We start from the raw sequence: 18,612 nt of genomic DNA, 5'->3' as shown, positions 1-18,612 counted from the left end.
AATTTGATCTGAGCAGCTTATCTTAAGATGTGGTAAATTGTTGATTTATGAAGGACCGTATAGTACATTTGACAAAAGCAACAAGTCATTTGAAAAGTGATTTTTTTTCCAACTTAATTTCACATTGTGTCAAGCAAATATATTGATTTGTACTATTAATGAGGACGTTGATACAAGTTGAAAAATAACTGGAAAAAAATATGACATCATCAAGGCTCGTTTGGTACCAAATCAATTTTTTTGCGAGCTCTGTGTTCCACCATTTTAAATAATGACAAATTCTATTTATAATATTTGGTAATTAAAGCAAAATGAAATTTTTTTGGATTTCCTGAAAAGCGGTGATTTTCAAGAGGCAAATGCCCAAAAGAAACAAAGTGTGGATGTTTTGGTAGCGTGTTATGTAGTTTAAGATCCCAGGGAGGACCCAATTCAAGTTTGGCAAGCACCAAGAAGTTTAATTTCATAATGTCATAACATTTAAACACTGAATGAATGGTTTTGAAAATTCTGTACATGTTTGAGGTGACTATTGAGTTACAAAAATCCTACTTTTGCTTTTTATAGTCCAATTTATAAGAAATGAGCAAAGGTTTGGTGGTTTTCTAATAAATACGCCAACTAACCTGCTCTTCTTTCACTCAGGCCTCATCCCAAGCTAGTTGTCGTCATCATCATCGTCGTCATTGAAATAGACGTGTTGTCCTCTGGAGGCCCACATCCTGTCGTGGCCTCTGGCGCCACCCCCGGCACTCGCCGCTGTGGTGGTCGTCTCCTGCGTGGTGATGAGGTCGATGATGGCCGTGATGACGGCGCAGTCTTTGGATTGGTGATTCTGCCAGTCCACGGGGGAGGGCCTGCGGATCTTATCCTCCAGCAAAAAATCCAGCTCTCGTTTTAGACTCTGGGGGATGGATGATAAAAATGAAAACTGCAAGAAGCCATGAACAAGCCCTCGAACCTTGTTTTTCATGGAGAATAGAAAATGAAAAAAATACATTTCAATTAAGAAATATTAGGGAAAAACACCCAAAGTAATGCAACATGCAGTAGATTACCGGGTTTTAAAAATGCTTGTTGTGGTGGATTAAAAATAAAACAGAGACCGGCAAATGCTAATTACAGTAATTGTACGTAGTGTGCTGTCTTACCTTGACGAGGTGAGCAGTGCGCGCCGGCGACCTGAAGACGATCCACTGGTCCACGGCGATGGTCTCCTGGTCGCCGTCCATCTGGATGGTGATGTCGCCTCCGAAGAAAAGCAGGGAGAAGGGCGACACTTCGGTGCAGTCGTACAGGAAGATCTGAGGAGCCACAGAAAGTTTGACATATACAGCCTGACTTTGCCTCTGACGGCGGCCCATTAGAGGCGGATGAAAAGTGTCAGCCCGTGTAAGAAGAAATGTCATCTTGCCTTCACTTGCTTATGAAAAAAAAAGAAAAGGAACTCGGGCGACAAAGAGAAGACGTGAAGCCTTTACTAACTGGACTGCGAGTACACACGCAAATTTTAGGCCACATTTCTAATCGAGTTTGGAAAATCTATCACAAAAAAGGCCAGGACATTCAGACGTACTGCTCGGCGCAGGTAATAAATAAATCCTAAAAAGGCTGCTTAATTAAGTGGCAGTCTGCATTCACGAAGCACATTTTATCCTGGAAGTTCAATGACAAATAGAACAAAAAAAGGAAGCGGCCTCGTGACGAACAAACATGACTGCCTGCCAGGGACGAAACCATCACTGCACCGTAACGTCATTGCCAACCTTCTCTCTCTGATCGTGTGTGTGTGTGTGTGTGTGTCTGTGTGTGGGGGTGTCTGTGCATGTGGTCTTTCAAGCATAAGATCGTTTGAAAGGCTGTTGAAAGGGAGTGTTTTAATCAAATATTCATTGGGGCTAAAACTGGCCACCTTTAACCACTTGCCCATCTGAGACAGCGCCAATAGTAGTAGCGACACACACACGCACAAGCCTCGTCTAAAAACAATTGGCGTAGTGTTAATCAAATTAATGATAACATTTATTTATCCTGGTTTCATTTTTTTGACATTTGTCATTTCAACAGGGGTGTGTAGACTTTCTATATTGACCATCTGTATGAAAACAGTCAATCACGCCTTCACTGGGTTCTGTATGAAAAAAAAAAAAGCAAAAGTGGAGAAAAGTGTTCCTTACGCTGCTGGTTCTCATTTTGAGGTGATAGATGAGCCACGTGTAGTTGAAGTTGGTCTCCTCATAGTTGACGGACTTGGGATGGATGCACACCTTCCCGTCATGCTTGGTGTACACTTTCACCCTGCATGAGATAACGCAGAGTCTGTGTGTTGTTATGAGAAACTATAAGAACATGACAAGTCAGTAAACTCAGCTGAGGTGAAACTGAAGTTATTTATTAGAGCGGTGAGTTCCATTCACTGGAAAATAAAACAAATTTGTCCTTATGGACGCTGTAAAACAGGCAATCTATTTATTTGATTTGTTTAACTTGTACCTATATAAATGTTATCTTTCTTGTGCTGTTACAGTCCACTTGCATTGGAGGGACATGGTGCCACGATTAACCATCACCGGGAGATGCCACTGCACATAAATGGCTTGGGCAGAACTTTGTAGTCTTAAGTGTCATGTTTCTATCAAACAAAGCCAAATGGAGTGGTGCGATTCAAGTTGTTTGTAAAAGCAAACATGGAGTAACTTTGGCTTTCATTCGAATGCTGCTGCACCAGTTGTCTGTTTTTTTTGTTTGTTTGTTTGTTTGTTTTAGCTCCTGCCAGCGCGGCTCAGAGGGAAGCATAACTTTGATGAGCGTTTCAAACGGCCGCCTTCCAAATGGCACGGCATGTGCCTGACGAAATCCTCGCATTGACAGCAGGGAACAATCTGCGCTTGGCCCGACTGGCTTGTTTTGCTCGGGAAATAAACAGCTTACTAAATGCTGTATCAAACGTAAAAAAGTGTCACAACTTTAAAGAGCTCATAACATCAGCGTTTGTATGGAGATTAATATGAATGAGTTTGCTCACCCGGGCCTCTTTTTGCTGTGCGATGGTCGGATCATGGCTACTTTCGGATACAGGCCGGCGACAATCACCGCTTTGATCAGCTTCTCGTTATCTAATGGAGGATAGAAGAGGTCCTATTTATGTATAACTGAACACATCAACATTTAAATTATTATTAGACAGCCCATCCCATCTATCCACCTGAGTTGACATTAGAGTTGGGGTTTTTAGGATCCTTGCTGCTGACGAAGCCTGCGTGCATGAGATGTTCAGCAAACTGGCCCTTCATGTTGTGCAGCATCTAAATGAAAAAAGAAAGACATGAAAACCAACTGTACACACGGGCTAACGAGGTCCACACACAAGTAGGGAACGAGAAAATGTAATCAGAAATCAGAAGCTTGAAGAAAGATATATCCAGAAAAGACGCCATAAGAAAAAAAACTTTTTAAGTAGATTTTTTAAATCTTTGACTGAATATTCGAGTCTTCTAAAGGATAAAATGGAGAAAAAAAAAACTAAATAATTTAAAAAATGTGAATTATAAAAGTAAGACAGCGCTAACTAGCTATTAAACAAAAATGATTTAAATAATGTCACTGCATAAATTATTCCAAAAAGCTCAGAAATTCTAAACAAATAACAGCGGCAGTAATATATTGCATACCACATCTTGAGAATCACTGCAAAATGCTAACAATAATAATTAAATATACACCAATATCTAAAAGAACTAATTATTGTCATTAAAAAGTGACACCATGCAAATATCGCAATAGCACCAAAAAATAGACAAAAACTATCATCAACTTTTTAAAATTAAATCGAGAAAAAAAAAATACTGTAAAAGTTTACAAATTCTAACCCAAAAGATAAAATGTAGAACTGTTTTATTTTTTATTTTAAGAAAAAAAAGGTATCCAGTAGATTTTTTTCTTAACTGACTTCACCTGGAGTGTGTTGGCAGACAGGAAGTTGTCCCAGCAGAACTCCCGCTCACACCGACCACCACGCTGTTTTGCCTCCTGCCAGCCCTGACGATCGTTGAATGACAAACAAAGAGTGCTTGAATTGTGGATGACGCACTGCTAAAGGAGTTGGAATCGGCTCAGCTCGGCTTGACTACCTCGAAGGCATTGACCACAGTGAGGTGATCACTTTTGGAGTTCCTGGACAGCACTTTCCTTCTCTTGTCTGCCATCTCCTCTTTTCCCTAAGTAGCAAGCAGCAAGTCATGGGATAGTGTGAGGTAATCATGCAAACCACACACTGCTGCTTCACGTGAGAGGGTCGACGACCGACCAGGGGTATGAAGAAAGGGTCTTTGAAGCTGAGGGAGGCGGCCATGGTGAGTACGGGATCGAGGCAGCCGAGCAGCGCTCCGAACAGGATGAGCTTTCCGATGTGAGGTTCTACGGGGAGGCGAGCCAGATGGAAACCCAGCGGCGTCAGGTTCTCTGAATGGTCTAAGGCATTCTGAAACACACAAAGAGAGATTCAACTCCGCGAGGTGTTACTCGCTCTTATACTTTTTTTCAAATGAGCCGTATGAATTTTTGCCAAAATTTACAAGATGTGTTAGGCAGCCCTTTTCCTACTGCTTGGGCCAATGCTGAATACTATTTTAATTGCCATGACAACCGGGACGGAGTTAGGGCTTTATCCCAGAAAAACAGCAAGGGTTCATAAAGGCCGTAAAAAGCAACAACTTAAAGAGATTTGTTTATTTACCGCAAAAAAACAATAGAGCCCACCAAAATGCAAATAGCTTACTTAAATTGTGCTTACTGGCAGAAGTTTTCAACTATTTTTATTTACCAAAATGTGTTTTTAACCTCAGCTTAAGTGTCAGCTTTTTTCCCCTCCCTATAAAAAAAAGGATATTGTTCAAGGATAACATTTCAGCTGCAACAGTTCCCGCTAGAAAGACGGTGTTTTACAACTCTGGCCTTGGTAAACGTCCATGCCAGAGACATAACTTTTCCTGCCGATGTTTCAAAGCTCCCCCTTTCTTTCTGACTTTGCTCTTTCTTACCAGGTCTTTGAGGTTCTTTATTGCCAGATTGACGGCCTTTTCAGTGGGCGGATCCAGAGCTTTCTGCAGGAAGTGAGCGATGCCCCCAAGCTTTAATATCTAGACAAGAGTACAAAACGCATCACACACCGGTAAATCTGGCAGACATAAATAGAACACTCACTGGTTATATTTCTCTTGCTCTGCGTGTAAACGGATGCATTAAGTCCAGCTCTCACCTTCTGGCATCACATTGAAAATGAATTCAAATGCCTCAAAGCTGAACCTCAGGAGCAACGTTAAAAACACACTCAATAAATGCGCCGGTTCAAACACTCGACGGAAGCGACCTTAGCCTCCGTGTTCCATTAGTATGCGCTGAGGCAGAGAGTGAGGGGATTGGGAGGCTTTACGAAGAGGATGGTAGAAATAAAAGGCAATCCATTGTTGAAGAGGTGATGGCCTCGCCTCCTCCAGAGGGCGCCGTGAGAACAGCAAGTCCTTGCAAAGTGCTGAGTGCATTTAGAAAGGTAAAAGGAAAATCGCTCTCCAAAAACTGCACGGCCGTTTCAGCCGATTAGATGACTTAATTAAGGAAAAGCCACAAAAACAACATTATTGTATCGACTGTGTCAAACATGTTGGTGACGTTAACACAGCAGGTTGGGCGAAAAGATGGAAAAATACCAGGTTTGACAGATAAATGGGATGGGATTCTGATGCTATATTTGCGTAACGACCCCATTTAATATTCATGACGTTTATATAGAACAGCCACCTGGCAAAAAAAAAAGAGGCAAGAAGAAAACAATTCGCACAGCCCCCCAGCCCCAACCACTCCCCGCCGCAATTATAAATGACAGCATTTTCGTGGCAAAACAAACCTACACTGAAGAGTTAATACTCGCTGCGCACAATGGGCAATGAGAGCGCCACTGCCAACTACTGGAGTGGATGTGCAATTACACTTTGTTGTAGTACAGCGGAAAAAAAGCATGTTCCCCAGGGTCACACGCGACCCGCTCAGGATCGCACCGCGCACCCCCACTATTTGAGAAGGACTGATATAGGGCAACAGTGTGAAAGGGGCTTCTAAAACGACATGCGGCGAATTCGCACTTCAACAGGTGGCTTGAAACAGGCCAGCGAATTAAAATGAAGTCCACTTGTGGGCATAAGAACCAAAGCACAGAAGGGGGAAAAAAATAGAATTTTCAATGTGTTAACATGGACACGGCCTCAATGTGTCACGCTGCTGAAAAATGTGCCTTTCAAACAACTTAGCGCATCCTCGAACATTTGTGCTTTGAGCTGTCCGTCTGTGATTGGACCGCCCGTTGCCAGCAAACAGACCTTGATCTGCAGGCACAGCTCTTCCAGCGGAGTCCTCATGATTTCTGGTAATTGGTAGGCATCCAGAAGGCTGGCTCGGAGACCGTTGTACAGATGATAGCACTTTCCCGGACACACTCTATGCATTTGCATGCAGACCGAAGTGGAGAGGGGAAATAAGTTACACGACAGGCAAGAAGGAAAAAGCTCAAATGGGAATCAATGGCATGAAACTGCACTCAGCAAGCAGCTCGTGCTTATTTGGGCCTGGTTCCACATTCTCAATTTGTGACTTTTTGAAACACTAACAGGGATGATAAAAGGAAAATTGGCATGGCGCGTAATCACAGTGGCGCTAACGTCAATGAAATGGCCCTGGTGAGTAAACAAAGGCAAATACATACGCACCTGCCAGCGCGCCCTTTCCTCTGTTTGGCGTTGGCCAGGCTCACCCACTCGGCCGTCATGGTGCTGATGTTGTTGTTGGTGTCGAAGTTGGTTTCTTTGATCTTGCCTCCATCGATCACAAATACCACATCATCTATGGTGATGCTGAGAGAGATGGGAGGAGGCAAGGCGCGGGGAGTGAAAGCGGGAATGGAATGAAATCAGACGGAAAACTACTTCAAAGCAAGCGGCTCCAAAATGCTTAGATTTGACTCGGAATCATGCTCAAGTAGAAAATAAAATTGAGCCTTAGGGGGAATTTAGTACCTATTTTTAGAGAAGTGATGGAGAACATGGGCAGCTTCATTAATTTCATGAATAAATTCCAAGTTAAGCAGCCCCATTCAAGCCACGTTCACAGTCCGTAATCATTAATCACTGCTTTGCAGATACACAAGTGAAATTGGTAAAAGTCTCGAGCAAAAATAAACTTTTGTCCTGGTAAGCTACTTTACACATACCTCGTCTCAGCTATATTGGTAGCAATCACAATCTTCCTCACACCAGGCGGAGGACGTTTGAACACCTGGGAGGAGGAGGATGAGTTTGAGATTGGATTCCGGCAAAATCAAGAAGGGGTTTTTTGGAGGGGTCGAGAGAGACGGAGGCGGCAAATACTAACCAGCGTCTGATTAACCGTTGGCATGAGGGAGTGCAGCGGGATGATAACAAAACGATCTGCAACAACAGGAAGCACAAACAAGGCAGTGTTGGTACTGGCAGAAAACAAGTTGCTGCTGTGCCGAGCTGTTACTACATGATACAGCAGGTGGCTCAAAGTTCATTTATGAGAGAGCGGCTGTGTGTGTCGTGGCCGCATCGAGTATTCTAGGGGTGTTGATATCGATCGAACAAACGCAGCCGAATTCAAATGTATTTATTTTGATAATACCGCACGGCCAATTGTCCGGGAGTTGCCGTGCTCTTTATGCGTGTCACACAGCTGTGACGTCATCAAGCAGCAGCCAATAAGATAAGAGCTAGCAGATGACGTCGCTCCCAGGAGACGAGTTTGCATCTCTTTTGAGTCGAATAGCTCACCAGTACTCAGCCCGAAATGCAATGCTCGGTAAAAAGTGCTTTCCTTTTTTGTTTTATATATGAAAAAAAGTGTGCCGTACAAATGGGTTTAAATTGACTCAACAAGAATTCAACACACAGATCCACTCGAGATGCATACATCTAACTTTAGAAGCGGTATGATGCACTGCACTTATTGAACTTCAAAGTGTGTGGACTGTAAAACTGTACTCTGTATTCTCAAAATGTTCAAATGTAATTTTTGTTGAATTTTTACAATAGAATAGTTACCCTTGTGTTTTTCTAATCTGGCGCACAAAACACCAGTTTCTTGAAAAACAAAAACTAATACTAAAACTAACTACAACTAAGTGTTTTTGAAAAAAAAAAAAATCTAATGAAGACTAACAAAGCCGCCACGAAAATTAATTAAAACTAAATAAATAAATGAAAAATAAAACGAAATAAAAACTAACTATAATAAAAATTCCAAAACTATAATAACCCTGGTCATATCAGAATTATGTCCAGCGGATCGCTGTAAGGTTCTCATACAAAATGGGAAAATAAAATTGAGCCGCAAATTTTCTGGAGTCTGACGTCGCATCAGTAATGCCACAACAAGTTTTAAGTTTAACAAAAAATAATTTACTGAGCACACCGCTTTTTGGTGAAAGAACTTGCCACTATCACAGCCGCTGGAGCCGAACATGAATGTGTTCTATGCACATCTACCTGATCTGAACATCTGTTGCGCCATCAGCAAATCATTGAGGCTGCTGATGTTGTCCCAGCCTGGCAGGAAGACCAAGATGGCTCCTTCCTATTGGACGAAACAATGATGTATGACGTAATAGAAACCAAACTAGGATCAAGTGAAGAACTTCAGCTGGGTCTTTGTCAAAAACAACACGTATTTACTCCCAGGTTCTTATCACACAGATTGCATTTGCTGCCAAATTCATTGCAGCGGCGTGTTGGGAGACAATTCGAGCGGGGCTATTTCTATTTTGTGATTGATGTTTTTTCATCATTTCAAAGCATCACTTTTAGATGAGCGAAAGAAATGCACCCGGTTGAAAATAATTCAAAAGAAGCAAACGCGAAAAGCAAATTCTTGGCCGCCACCATCGCTGCGCTTAAATTACAACTAATTATTAGTATTGGTCTACAGAGTTTTTTATGAACACATAGAGGAATTACAACAGTTATCTCTGTCATGTTGACTTACTACTTCCCCCAAATGTCCATTATTGGTTGGACGTCATTGGCCCGAGTGCCTAATTATGGAGCGCAGTCATAATTAACAACTCACTCAGCCCAGTGAGCAACTTCCTCTATTCCCGATTTTGTTACGGTCTATCTGTCACTTTCCTTTTTGGCCATCATACGTCGTGGTCAGTCGGCTTTTTGTCGCCATGACTGACGGATATAACGGCTTCTTATGGGGCGGATAATGACTCCGTCTCTCTGCGTTACTCACTTGTGCTTCTTAGCCCTGCCGATTAATTTAGTTGCACGGTCAAAACAATACCACTGAATCTCATGGGATATCCAATTGCTTATGATAATCAATTCTTGGTTTCCCTCGTCATCTTTTCTTTTCTTCCGATATTGCACAGCTGATGGTTTTGACCTTTTCCTCTGGCTGTTTACGCGAAATATTTACTTTTGTCGTCACTGCCCAAGAAAGCTCTAATAAAAAGGTCAGATCAACTATTTCCCTTTGACAGTAACAAAATGAAAGAGAACTGCTTCAACAAAGAACTGATCAAATAATAAACAACAATAATAATTGCATCTCCTCAACAGAATGTCAGCCAGGTTGCCTGTTCAGGGTTGCCAGATCTTAAGCAACAAAACAAATAAAAGTCTTTGCACGACTCCCAAATCATATGCACGACGACAGCAACAAAGGAGGTTAGAATGAGGAACGTGAGATTGACAAAAATAATATGCAATGAAGATACAGTGGGAGAGCATCTGTGCAATCGCTCATTAGCGCTGATCCGCTGCCCAGTTGTCGTGTCATTTTCTCTGAACTTGTCACTGTGTGCTTGGATGCGAACCCTGCTGTTCCTCCCATCTGCTCAACCTCCACACATGCGTTCAGCAAAGATAATGACGCTCAGTTTGGATTTCCTTGTGCCTGACCTGATTATATGGTGCAAGCGAACCTACGGAAGAGCATTAATGCAAACTCACCTCATCGTTGAGCACAATATGACGGATGAGCGCCAAGATGAGGTTCAAGTCAATCTTGTCATCGCAGTCCAGCATCTCAAGAGCAGTAATAGTGCTCTCAGAGTATCTGGGGGGGGGGACGTGACATGCATGTTAGATGACTACAAATCTTAACAACACAGCTCTGATGTTCAGGGCGGGAAATTTGGCGACAACCTTCCTTTGTGGAATTGGCATTGTTTTTTTTCAGCTTCTTTTTAGGTGAACTGAAGACTTAAAGGGGAAGTCAACCCCAAAAAATATTTATAATAATATGTTCTATGTGCCTTCACTTGTCTAAACATGGAAGTCTGATTGTTGCGTTTGTGGAATATGAGTTAAGCGGCAACATTTTTTTCCATCGCAGGGGGCGGCCATTTTGTTACTTTTGTCGACTGAAAATGACATCACAGTTGCTCAGGGCTCAGATAACGACACATCATAGCTCCGCTTCAGAAAACAGGTGAGCCCTGAGGTAGATATAGGTTGAAATCTGAGCCTTGCGCATTTGACTTTTTAATATGCGGAACAGTAATCATACATTTGAATAGGTTCACAGTCCTCTCCTCAAATGGTCCCACAAGCGAAACCAAAATTATGATGTGGCCTGTGACAAAAATGAGTTTGACATCCCTGCCTTACAGCATTATAGAAAGAACGCAAAAAGCATGAAGAGATGAGTTTTCAAGATGCTGAGAATAGATATAAAAAAAAAATAAAAGGTGAACAGATAAATGAATAGCAAATAGCAACGGTCAACTTGACTTTGCCTTCAAATCTCCAAACAACAACGGAACAAAAGCTACGCGTCCTAATTTAGCATTCGCCAACCCACTTGGCTTGGAGTGTGCGAGCATAACAAGGCCAGCTCTCCTTGTACTCGGCCTCCTTCTCCTCCTTCTCGGGTCTGGAGTGGCGCGCCTGCCAGAAGCCTCTTTTCCCAGCGGGTCGGCGATCCTGGCTCTTGGGACTATATCTGGTGAAAAAAAAAAAAAAAAAAAACACGGGTTCAACGGTCAGGTGTAACGGCTTCGTGTAAATTTCATATTCTACCTCGTCATCTCCACAACATCCTCAAGGAGGAACTCCTCCACTGGGAACGTCAAGCCCGGGATGTGGATCATGGGGCAATTGTCTAAAGGACGTGACACAGAACGAGCGTCATTATTTAAGAAGTTCAAAACAAAATGAAAGATGAGGTTTGTCATTTAGGAAGCAGATACCAAAGTACTTGGAGAATTTCTCGGCATTGAGCGTGGCGCTCATCAGGATGACCTTGAGGTCGTGTCGCACATCGAGTAGGTCCTTGACGATGGTGAGCAACACGTCTGAATGCAAGCTTCTCTCGTGGATCTCATCCAGAACCAAGTGACTGATACTTGATAACTGCCTGACAAGAATAACAATGCACAAGTTTTATTTTGCAAGTTTTTCTTATTGCCGTCATAGCTAGTCACGGCCATTTTTGGGACGGCGGAGGGAGGTTGAGACCGGAAGTGGGTTTTCATCTGTCCCTTTAATCGTCCCAAACCGAGTCAATTGCCGCTTGTATAGAATTCAAATATTTGCACTAGGAGCGGAATGATATTTTGTAATGCCGTTCAAGCGAGAAAGAGAGTGTGAGAGAGAGAGCGAAAGAGAGAGAAAGAGAGAGAGAGAGTGAGAGAGAGCAAGAGAAAGAAAGAGAGAGAGAGAGAAAGAGAGTGAGAGAGAGCAAGAGAAAGAAAGAGAGAGAGAGAGAAAGAGAGTGAGAGAGAGAGAGAGAGAGAGAGAGAGAAAACAAGAGAAAGAGAGAGTATGTATGTCAAAGGGTGACTCAAAAACGGTCCTGTCGAAATAGGATGGCATCTAGGATGACTACAGTTACAGGTGAGCATTAATTTAGAAGATAAGAAAATAACGGATTCATCTGATTAAGGTCAGGCTTTCAAATGTACACCGTTTCGTAATTTACCACCTGGAACCAGCACCTTGTACAAATTTGGATTTAAACTCAAACTGATGCGATCTGTGTTGGGTACTGTAGGTGCTCATCTGTGGTCAAGTTATTGGGTTTTCCAGGTTGAAAATGTTTATGCATGTTGCATTTAGTAAAAGTATAAATCTACTCTGCCAACATCTGGATGCACTGCTGTGCAAACATGAGGCATGATAGTTGCAGCCTTTTGTCAGGCTGCCCACAGTCCTAAAATGACTCACACGGGTCAAGTCGAGCCAGATTTGGGACGAGCACAAATGAGCTAACAAAAGTTGGCACTCTCGCTTCTGACCGAGAAGACTCGTGATGCGAGGACGAGCGGGCGTGGATGACTCAACCGTGTTTGTGTGTGTTTTCTCTGCCTAAGAGGATGGGAGTCCGGATTAATGTGTCTGGTACTGACAGCAAGCACAAATCAATGAAGTCAAGTGACATAGAGGGAAGAACGGGGAACTGAAATAGTCGAAAAAGAAACGCTGCAGGGAGGGGCACTCACGGGTCAGAGCGAAGCCACTGAAGAATAATGCCCGTGGTACAGTACAGGATGGAACCTTGTCTCCTTGGTAACTGGCTGGAGGACAAAAAAAAAAAAGCATTTTCCAAATTAGGTTTTAATAAAACTTGACAGACAAACAAGTCAAAAAGAAAGTTTGGCATTTTGTTCTTTAAATGTGTAGAAAAGTCTGAGACGGGGGACTGATTCAATTATTTCTCCATTATTTTGACAGTTGGTGTTCAATATCCTTTACCATCTTTGTTACTTTCATCTCCTCTAATCATTCTCCTTTTCATATCACGTATCAGCTGTCTCTAGCACAACTCCAATTTATGGAGCTTTCATTTCAAACACTTATCCAATTCCAATAGTCAGTCAGAGCATTCGTGACACCGGCGCAAACTAATGAAATCCAAAACATGAGCACATCGCACTGAGACGTGTTTCGAACACTTGGATTCATTGCTAGTTGTACCGACCCGAAGCAATTCTGGTACATCGTCATACTTGGAGTCATGGAGTATATGAATACAGTTACATACAAAACTCAAAATTAACTTAAGAAACAGTAAAAGCTGATCAACCATATTATCCCAGTTGTTTCTTTTTAGTTCCCCTCTCTAAAATATTTCAGGTTGTTTTTCATCTGAGCTGCATCGCTTACACGCCACATTAATAGCGGAAAAGGTATTGAAAAGACATATAGGTCTCATTTTGTACATTATAAATATCTGGCATTTGTGTGCGGAGTTTTTCTATCCTCTTGTATTAGTTATCTCAAGTGCACCAAACACGAAAAGTGGAAATAAATGAATAATAAATCAAATGAAAATGAAAAATAAATGAATAATGCACTTACCTCTGCAAACGAATTTGGTAACCACACGAATTTCCACTGCCAACCTTTTCCGCCCTCTCAGCAGCCACTCGCTCTGCTACCTGTGTGAGGCGCAAACGGACAAATTAGGCGTAAGGTGGAGCCGAGCGACGACGTGAGCTAAATGTGGAAGCGGCATACCGAAATGGCGCTGATACGACGAGGCTGCGTGCAAACCACGCGGCACATCGAGCCCATGCCGCGCTTGATGTGATCATCCAGGATGAACTGGGTCACCTGGGTGGTTTTTCCGCAACCCGTTTCACCGCTCACCACCAGCACTTGGTTGGAGTTGATCAGCCGGACCAATTCCTGATGGCGCAAATACAAAACACCATTATTGTGCTTGTAGAGGCAATGACTATCTGAACACAAACAAGAGAGAAACACATAGACTGAATATAACAATTCTCACAGGCATATGTTCTTTATCCTCGATAAAAAAAAAAGACTAATATTCCAGCATCTTACTGAGCCACTAACAGTAGCAGTAGAAGTATTATTCTTTAGGGCCTGACGTATTTTTGGATGGGTTTTTTTTAGGCCAAAGCCAATTCTGATAGTTGGCAGAATACAATTCCAATAACTGGTTAATCCTTCCACAAATTAAAAGAAAATATTTAAAAAAATAAAAAACATGTTTTGGTCGTTTAATGCGTATAACAATAAATACATGAGTTACAGGCAGAATATTTGACGTTTACAATACTTTGTCCTTCAGTATTTGTTAACTTTACAATCGACAGAAAATCCCCCCAAAAAATACGGACGATTCTTGGTAAGATTTTTTCGGACAGGGGAGAATTTTTGAATGTCATCATCTTTTGTTGTAATGTATCATTGTGTTTAAAAAATTCTATCTATAAATTGTTTGGGGGTTTTTTATGTGTGGCGCCTAAACCAGACAAATGGCATTTCGATTAGTACAACGGGGAAAGTAGATTTGAGTTTAAGCTACGAGTACTACGGTCATGGAACAAATTAAACTTGCAACTCAATGCATAAAACAAACCTCTTTCCTCCCGTACGACGGCAACTTCTCTCTGAACATCTATGGGAAAAAGACAACGATAGATTATTAAGCATTGAAGAGCGTTAAGACAAACACCAAACTCTCGGTAAAACTCACCAGCATCTCTCTGTACTTTGGGTGTGATTTCTTACTCTGCAGATCTCTCTTCAACGACTCATCCAGCGAAGCATCTCTGGCTGTTTCCAGGAGTAAGAACTCCAGATCTTTGTCTTTCCTCCTCAGTTTCTCCCAGTCTACATCCCCTTCCAGGTGCTGCTGCTCCACTTTAACTTCATCTTCATTGTGGTCGTTGTGGGCATTGTCACCGTCGTCATCATCAACATCATCATCCCAAGTGTCAGGGATCTCATCTTTAACAATTGCCTGAGAGATTGAACTAATGGAAAAAAAGGCAAAAATAAAATAAAAAGTCTTGTATAGTCATTAATCATTGTTAATTAGGAAGTCAAGTCAGTTGGCATCCGCTTTCCTTGAATGCCACATCCGTAAATAGTAGTCTGCGCTCCAATACACACGCCATGCCTCAATTATGTTATGAAATGTGCTATATAAATTAAGTTGTATTGCATTGTATAATTAAGCATCCACCGACAGAGATATATCACTATTATGCATTTTTCCCCACCAATTGAAAATACTACCAGGTATTATAAAATGTCTGTGACAAGGCAAGCGTAGCGGGAGAACACGGAGGAAGCCCAGAATCATCGAACTGTGAGGCAATTAGTCCACTGTGCTGCCCTTTCTTTGACATTCTTTCATTAAATTACCCCTACGATGAGGAATTACAGCACCTTCTTTCTTTTTAGCCTCACTGAACTCCGCCTGTTTTGAGGGGACGCATAAGTCATGCAAATAAGCCACTGCCCATTGTGTTCTCCTCTAATCATGGTGCCAATATGACCATGATGAAGTTAGGGCACTGCGACAAGCTACTCACACAATACAGGGATGACTGATTAAAATCGAAATTATGGTCGTGGACTATGACACCAATACCACTTTCCAAACTGTATACAGTACCTTGTTAACAGGTAAAGAAGTAGCCATGTGGACATATTTTAAGTTAAGAATGGCAAGACTTTCAAGCCAACTGCAAATAATATTCTGCAAAATGGGTGATGATCTTCGCTTGCAGAGGTCTCTACACAAAACCGCAGTGTTGGAAGCTTCAGCATGGCACATCGCGTTAAGAGAAGTGAGGATCGAGCAACCTTGTCTTGTTTTTTTTTAACTTTATCTATGCATCATTTTACCTAGATCCCCGAGTGGTTATTCTAAGAAACCACATAACTAAATACCTTCACCTACATTTAAATCAAATGTTGAGCAAATAAAAGCCCCCCTGAGGGAATGCAGTGGTTACCGTTTTTTGCTTGTTGTGTCAATGTCCTCCTCTTCCTCCTCAAATTTGATCTTCTGCTTTTCCTCTTCAGTCATGTCGCCATCAAAGTAGCTACACAAAGCACATTTGTTCAGTCGCACCTGCGTCAACAAGGCACCTTTTTAAACAGACATCTATAGCCTAGTTTGCTAGTTCCACAGTCTTTTTAATTCCACCCTTCGATATATTGCTTAACTTTGTATTGTACAGTCAACATCTTGCATCTTGTGTTCTGTCGTTTTCTTCGAGGAGACTACGAGATCTAAAAGCCATCACACCAAAACTTCTCACCAGTGACGACTTTTAAAGGCAGGTGCACGCCAGCTGTCAGAAGCAGAGCCTCTCACATCTCTGTTTGGTCTCTCCATAGCTGACTGGTCATTCTGGACCGAGTCGAGCAGCTTGATAATGTGCTGCTCTCTGGCCTCATCCATCTGGACTACTGCCCGCTGCACACATACAGGCAAAAAAAAACAGGAGCATTAATGCAGAAAGTGCTTGTGAAAGCAGAGTTTCAAGTTCTACACGTTAACGCAAATCCAGACAATCACAGCATGCAGTGTGTTAAACATACCGATCTCCGGTCTGCCTGTTTCTTCCTCACGGCTCCGTATTTTGCATACCACAAGCCAATGTCTCGGCCCTTCAAATGTGATGGATGGCGACCACCAGCGTTGTCTTGGTCGAAGCTGCCACTATTCCCACCTCCCCGGCCGCCTCTTTCTCTGCTGCCATCACGATAGCCTCTACCGCCACCCCTACTACTACCCCCTCTTCTGCCCCGACCACCGCCGCCGTACTTAGAACTCATACCGCCGCGAGAAACACAAAATGACACAACTTGTCAACACAACTGTTAGCAAGCAGCATTAGCATTAGCTTGGCGCGAGGCGGTTCGACGCGAGCAACGGAGACTTACATTAAAAACGAAAAACTACCACCATTGACGTTTAGAAAATATAGAGCTATTCTTCCTAATGTGTCGTTTGCAATTAATGAAATAAAGGAGCTGTCATCAGCTATTCACGCGATTGATTCTATGCGGCGTGTCGCACATTTGAACGTCACCGGGCACTGATGCTTGAAAATGACGTTAAGGGCTGTGATTGGTTGGTTGGTTGGGGTGGGCGGATGATACTTTACGGATAGATAGATAGATAGATAGATAGATAGATAGATAGATAGATAGATAGATAGATAGATAGATAGATAGATAGATAGATAGATAGATAGATAGATAGATAATTTAATTAATAATTAACTAAAATAACAAATATAAACAGAACTAATATTCACCTGACAGATAATTAACTAAAATAACTACTTGACACAGTACTAAGGGAAAAGTGAGCAAGGTGACCTCTAGCTATCTATTGTTGTTAGCGCTAGCCAGCGGCCAGATTGTGCTGCCAGTGCAAAGTGGAGGGCAAACTGCTCACTGTTGCACTGGGAATGACCTTTTGTCTTGGCCTTAAGGTTGTAAACAAATTAAAAAGATCTAACCTGATGGCTTGCACCGCATTCATCACCTCTTAATTTAACCTATTAGTACTCCGCTAGAAGAGAGCCTCTGACATTGAAACAAGTCGCCAGGGTCAGGTTTTGGGGTTAGGGTAAGCTCTAGGGTTGGTCTGTGTTGCGATAAAGACATCAAAAGAGCTCATGGTCGTATCAGTCAATGAGTAAAAGTAATCCCAGCCAATTAGTGGAACCCTAAAAAAAGGTGGCCTCTATTTATTAACTTGTGGACAGCGCAGCTCTTGATTAATTGGAGGCACGACACCTATTCTAGTAGAAGTCGCTATTTGAGGACATCCATTATATTGCGATGTGTTCAGGAAAAACAAACCTAATTTGTGTTTGCCATGAGCCAGCAAATGTGTTTGCAGTGTTACTTGGAAGTCCTGATTCACTAACCCAACCTGACTGCTGAGCGGGGGAATATGTTAAGAGCTGAAGCAGAATGAGAGAGCGGGGTATCAAGTGGGAGAAAAGTAACAAGGGAGAATTGAGAAGACTGTGAGTGATGAGGCAGGGGAATTATTTATTTATTTTATTTTTTTACATTGCTCGCTGTTGATGATTCTGCACACCTTGCTTTGTTTGCCTCGGGGCGATCAGCAGTGCATACAAATGATCTGTGGGCCCACAGAATTATAAAAAGCCTCAGCTGAAAAATATATATAATTTTTAAAATAAATATTTAGCAATGTATTGGATGAATCAGTTGAGCTAAAGGCTAAAGATTGCAACATGCGAAGGTTTCTTTGTGACGATTCTGTGAGGTTGTGGAAGTCCTTGGATGAAACAAAGCCGGTCGAAGCCAGGGCATTTTATTTTCCGTGCTGCATTCCCTTTTTCGACATTTTTGATTGCACTGCGCCTTGCACTACACATCACACTCACACTTTTAAAATATAGTTGCAGAGGGCAGATATGGAAAAAAAGGTGTTTGATTGCTTTTATGCAAATAGTTTGGTCTCTAGAGTGCCTGCTCACCCGGCGCATGTGAAGTGAAACAATCAAGCCCATATTTTGTGAGCTGTGTGAGCAAGAATTTCTGAATTTTATTTCACTGTGATGTAAAAGTGCGGCGAATTTTTATAACACCACAATGACATGAAAGCTGGACTTGATGAAGCTCCGCCATTTTCAAGCGACCGCCTGAGTCCGACCACCAGACTACACTGAAACATGTTCAATTTTGGGTCTGGCGATTTGTACGTTGCATGCGCCACATGGGCAGAGCGGCACACCAGTTGCCGAATGTAATTGAGTGCTGCAATCTGCAAATGAGGATGTGT

The 18,612-nt window shown here is 42.3% G+C and overlaps 1 protein-coding gene across 5 annotated transcripts in view; it reads right to left on the bottom strand.

Annotated features, from left to right (window-relative positions):
- dhx36 (DEAH (Asp-Glu-Ala-His) box polypeptide 36) overlaps positions 1-16,901 on the bottom strand; it is a 42,261-nt gene extending 25,360 nt beyond the window's left edge. For 4 of the 5 annotated variants that reach the window (XM_088301366.1, XM_088301363.1, XM_088301364.1 and 1 more), the window contains exons 1-26: positions 16,383-16,901; positions 16,100-16,257; positions 15,791-15,880; positions 14,521-14,800; positions 14,404-14,442; positions 13,533-13,703; positions 13,374-13,453; positions 12,515-12,589; positions 11,264-11,430; positions 11,094-11,175; positions 10,876-11,016; positions 10,023-10,128; positions 8,553-8,640; positions 7,420-7,475; positions 7,259-7,323; positions 6,759-6,902; positions 6,372-6,489; positions 5,040-5,138; positions 4,307-4,480; positions 4,131-4,217; positions 3,955-4,038; positions 3,206-3,305; positions 3,026-3,116; positions 2,178-2,298; positions 1,152-1,304; positions 627-904 (exon numbers count right to left, since the gene is read on the bottom strand). In XM_088301366.1, coding sequence (XP_088157492.1) covers positions 659-904; positions 1,152-1,304; positions 2,178-2,298; positions 3,026-3,116; positions 3,206-3,305; positions 3,955-4,038; positions 4,131-4,217; positions 4,307-4,480; positions 5,040-5,138; positions 6,372-6,489; positions 6,759-6,902; positions 7,259-7,323; positions 7,420-7,475; positions 8,553-8,640; positions 10,023-10,128; positions 10,876-11,016; positions 11,094-11,175; positions 11,264-11,430; positions 12,515-12,589; positions 13,374-13,453; positions 13,533-13,703; positions 14,404-14,442; positions 14,521-14,800; positions 15,791-15,880; positions 16,100-16,257; positions 16,383-16,619 — 3,252 coding nt within the window. In that variant the 5' untranslated portion in view covers positions 16,620-16,901 and the 3' untranslated portion in view covers positions 627-658. Of the gene's footprint in view, positions 1-28; positions 905-1,151; positions 1,305-2,177; positions 2,299-3,025; positions 3,117-3,205; positions 3,306-3,954; positions 4,039-4,130; positions 4,218-4,306; positions 4,481-5,039; positions 5,139-6,371; positions 6,490-6,758; positions 6,903-7,258; positions 7,324-7,419; positions 7,476-8,552; positions 8,641-10,022; positions 10,129-10,875; positions 11,017-11,093; positions 11,176-11,263; positions 11,431-12,514; positions 12,590-13,373; positions 13,454-13,532; positions 13,704-14,403; positions 14,443-14,520; positions 14,801-15,790; positions 15,881-16,099; positions 16,258-16,382 lie in introns of those variants that run through there. The other variant, XM_088301362.1, reaches the window with a different exon arrangement.
- Between the last annotated feature and the right edge of the window lie 1,711 nt (positions 16,902-18,612).

This window comes from Idiotropiscis lumnitzeri, chromosome 7 (assembly GCF_059441095.1).
Source record: "Idiotropiscis lumnitzeri isolate Australia: NSW breed Sydney's pygmy pipehorse chromosome 7, RoL_Ilum_1.0, whole genome shotgun sequence".
Taxonomy (NCBI): domain Eukaryota; kingdom Metazoa; phylum Chordata; class Actinopteri; order Syngnathiformes; family Syngnathidae; genus Idiotropiscis; species Idiotropiscis lumnitzeri.
The sequence above is the reverse complement of the archived record's forward strand: the minus strand, read 5'-3'. Positions and strand labels throughout refer to the sequence as shown.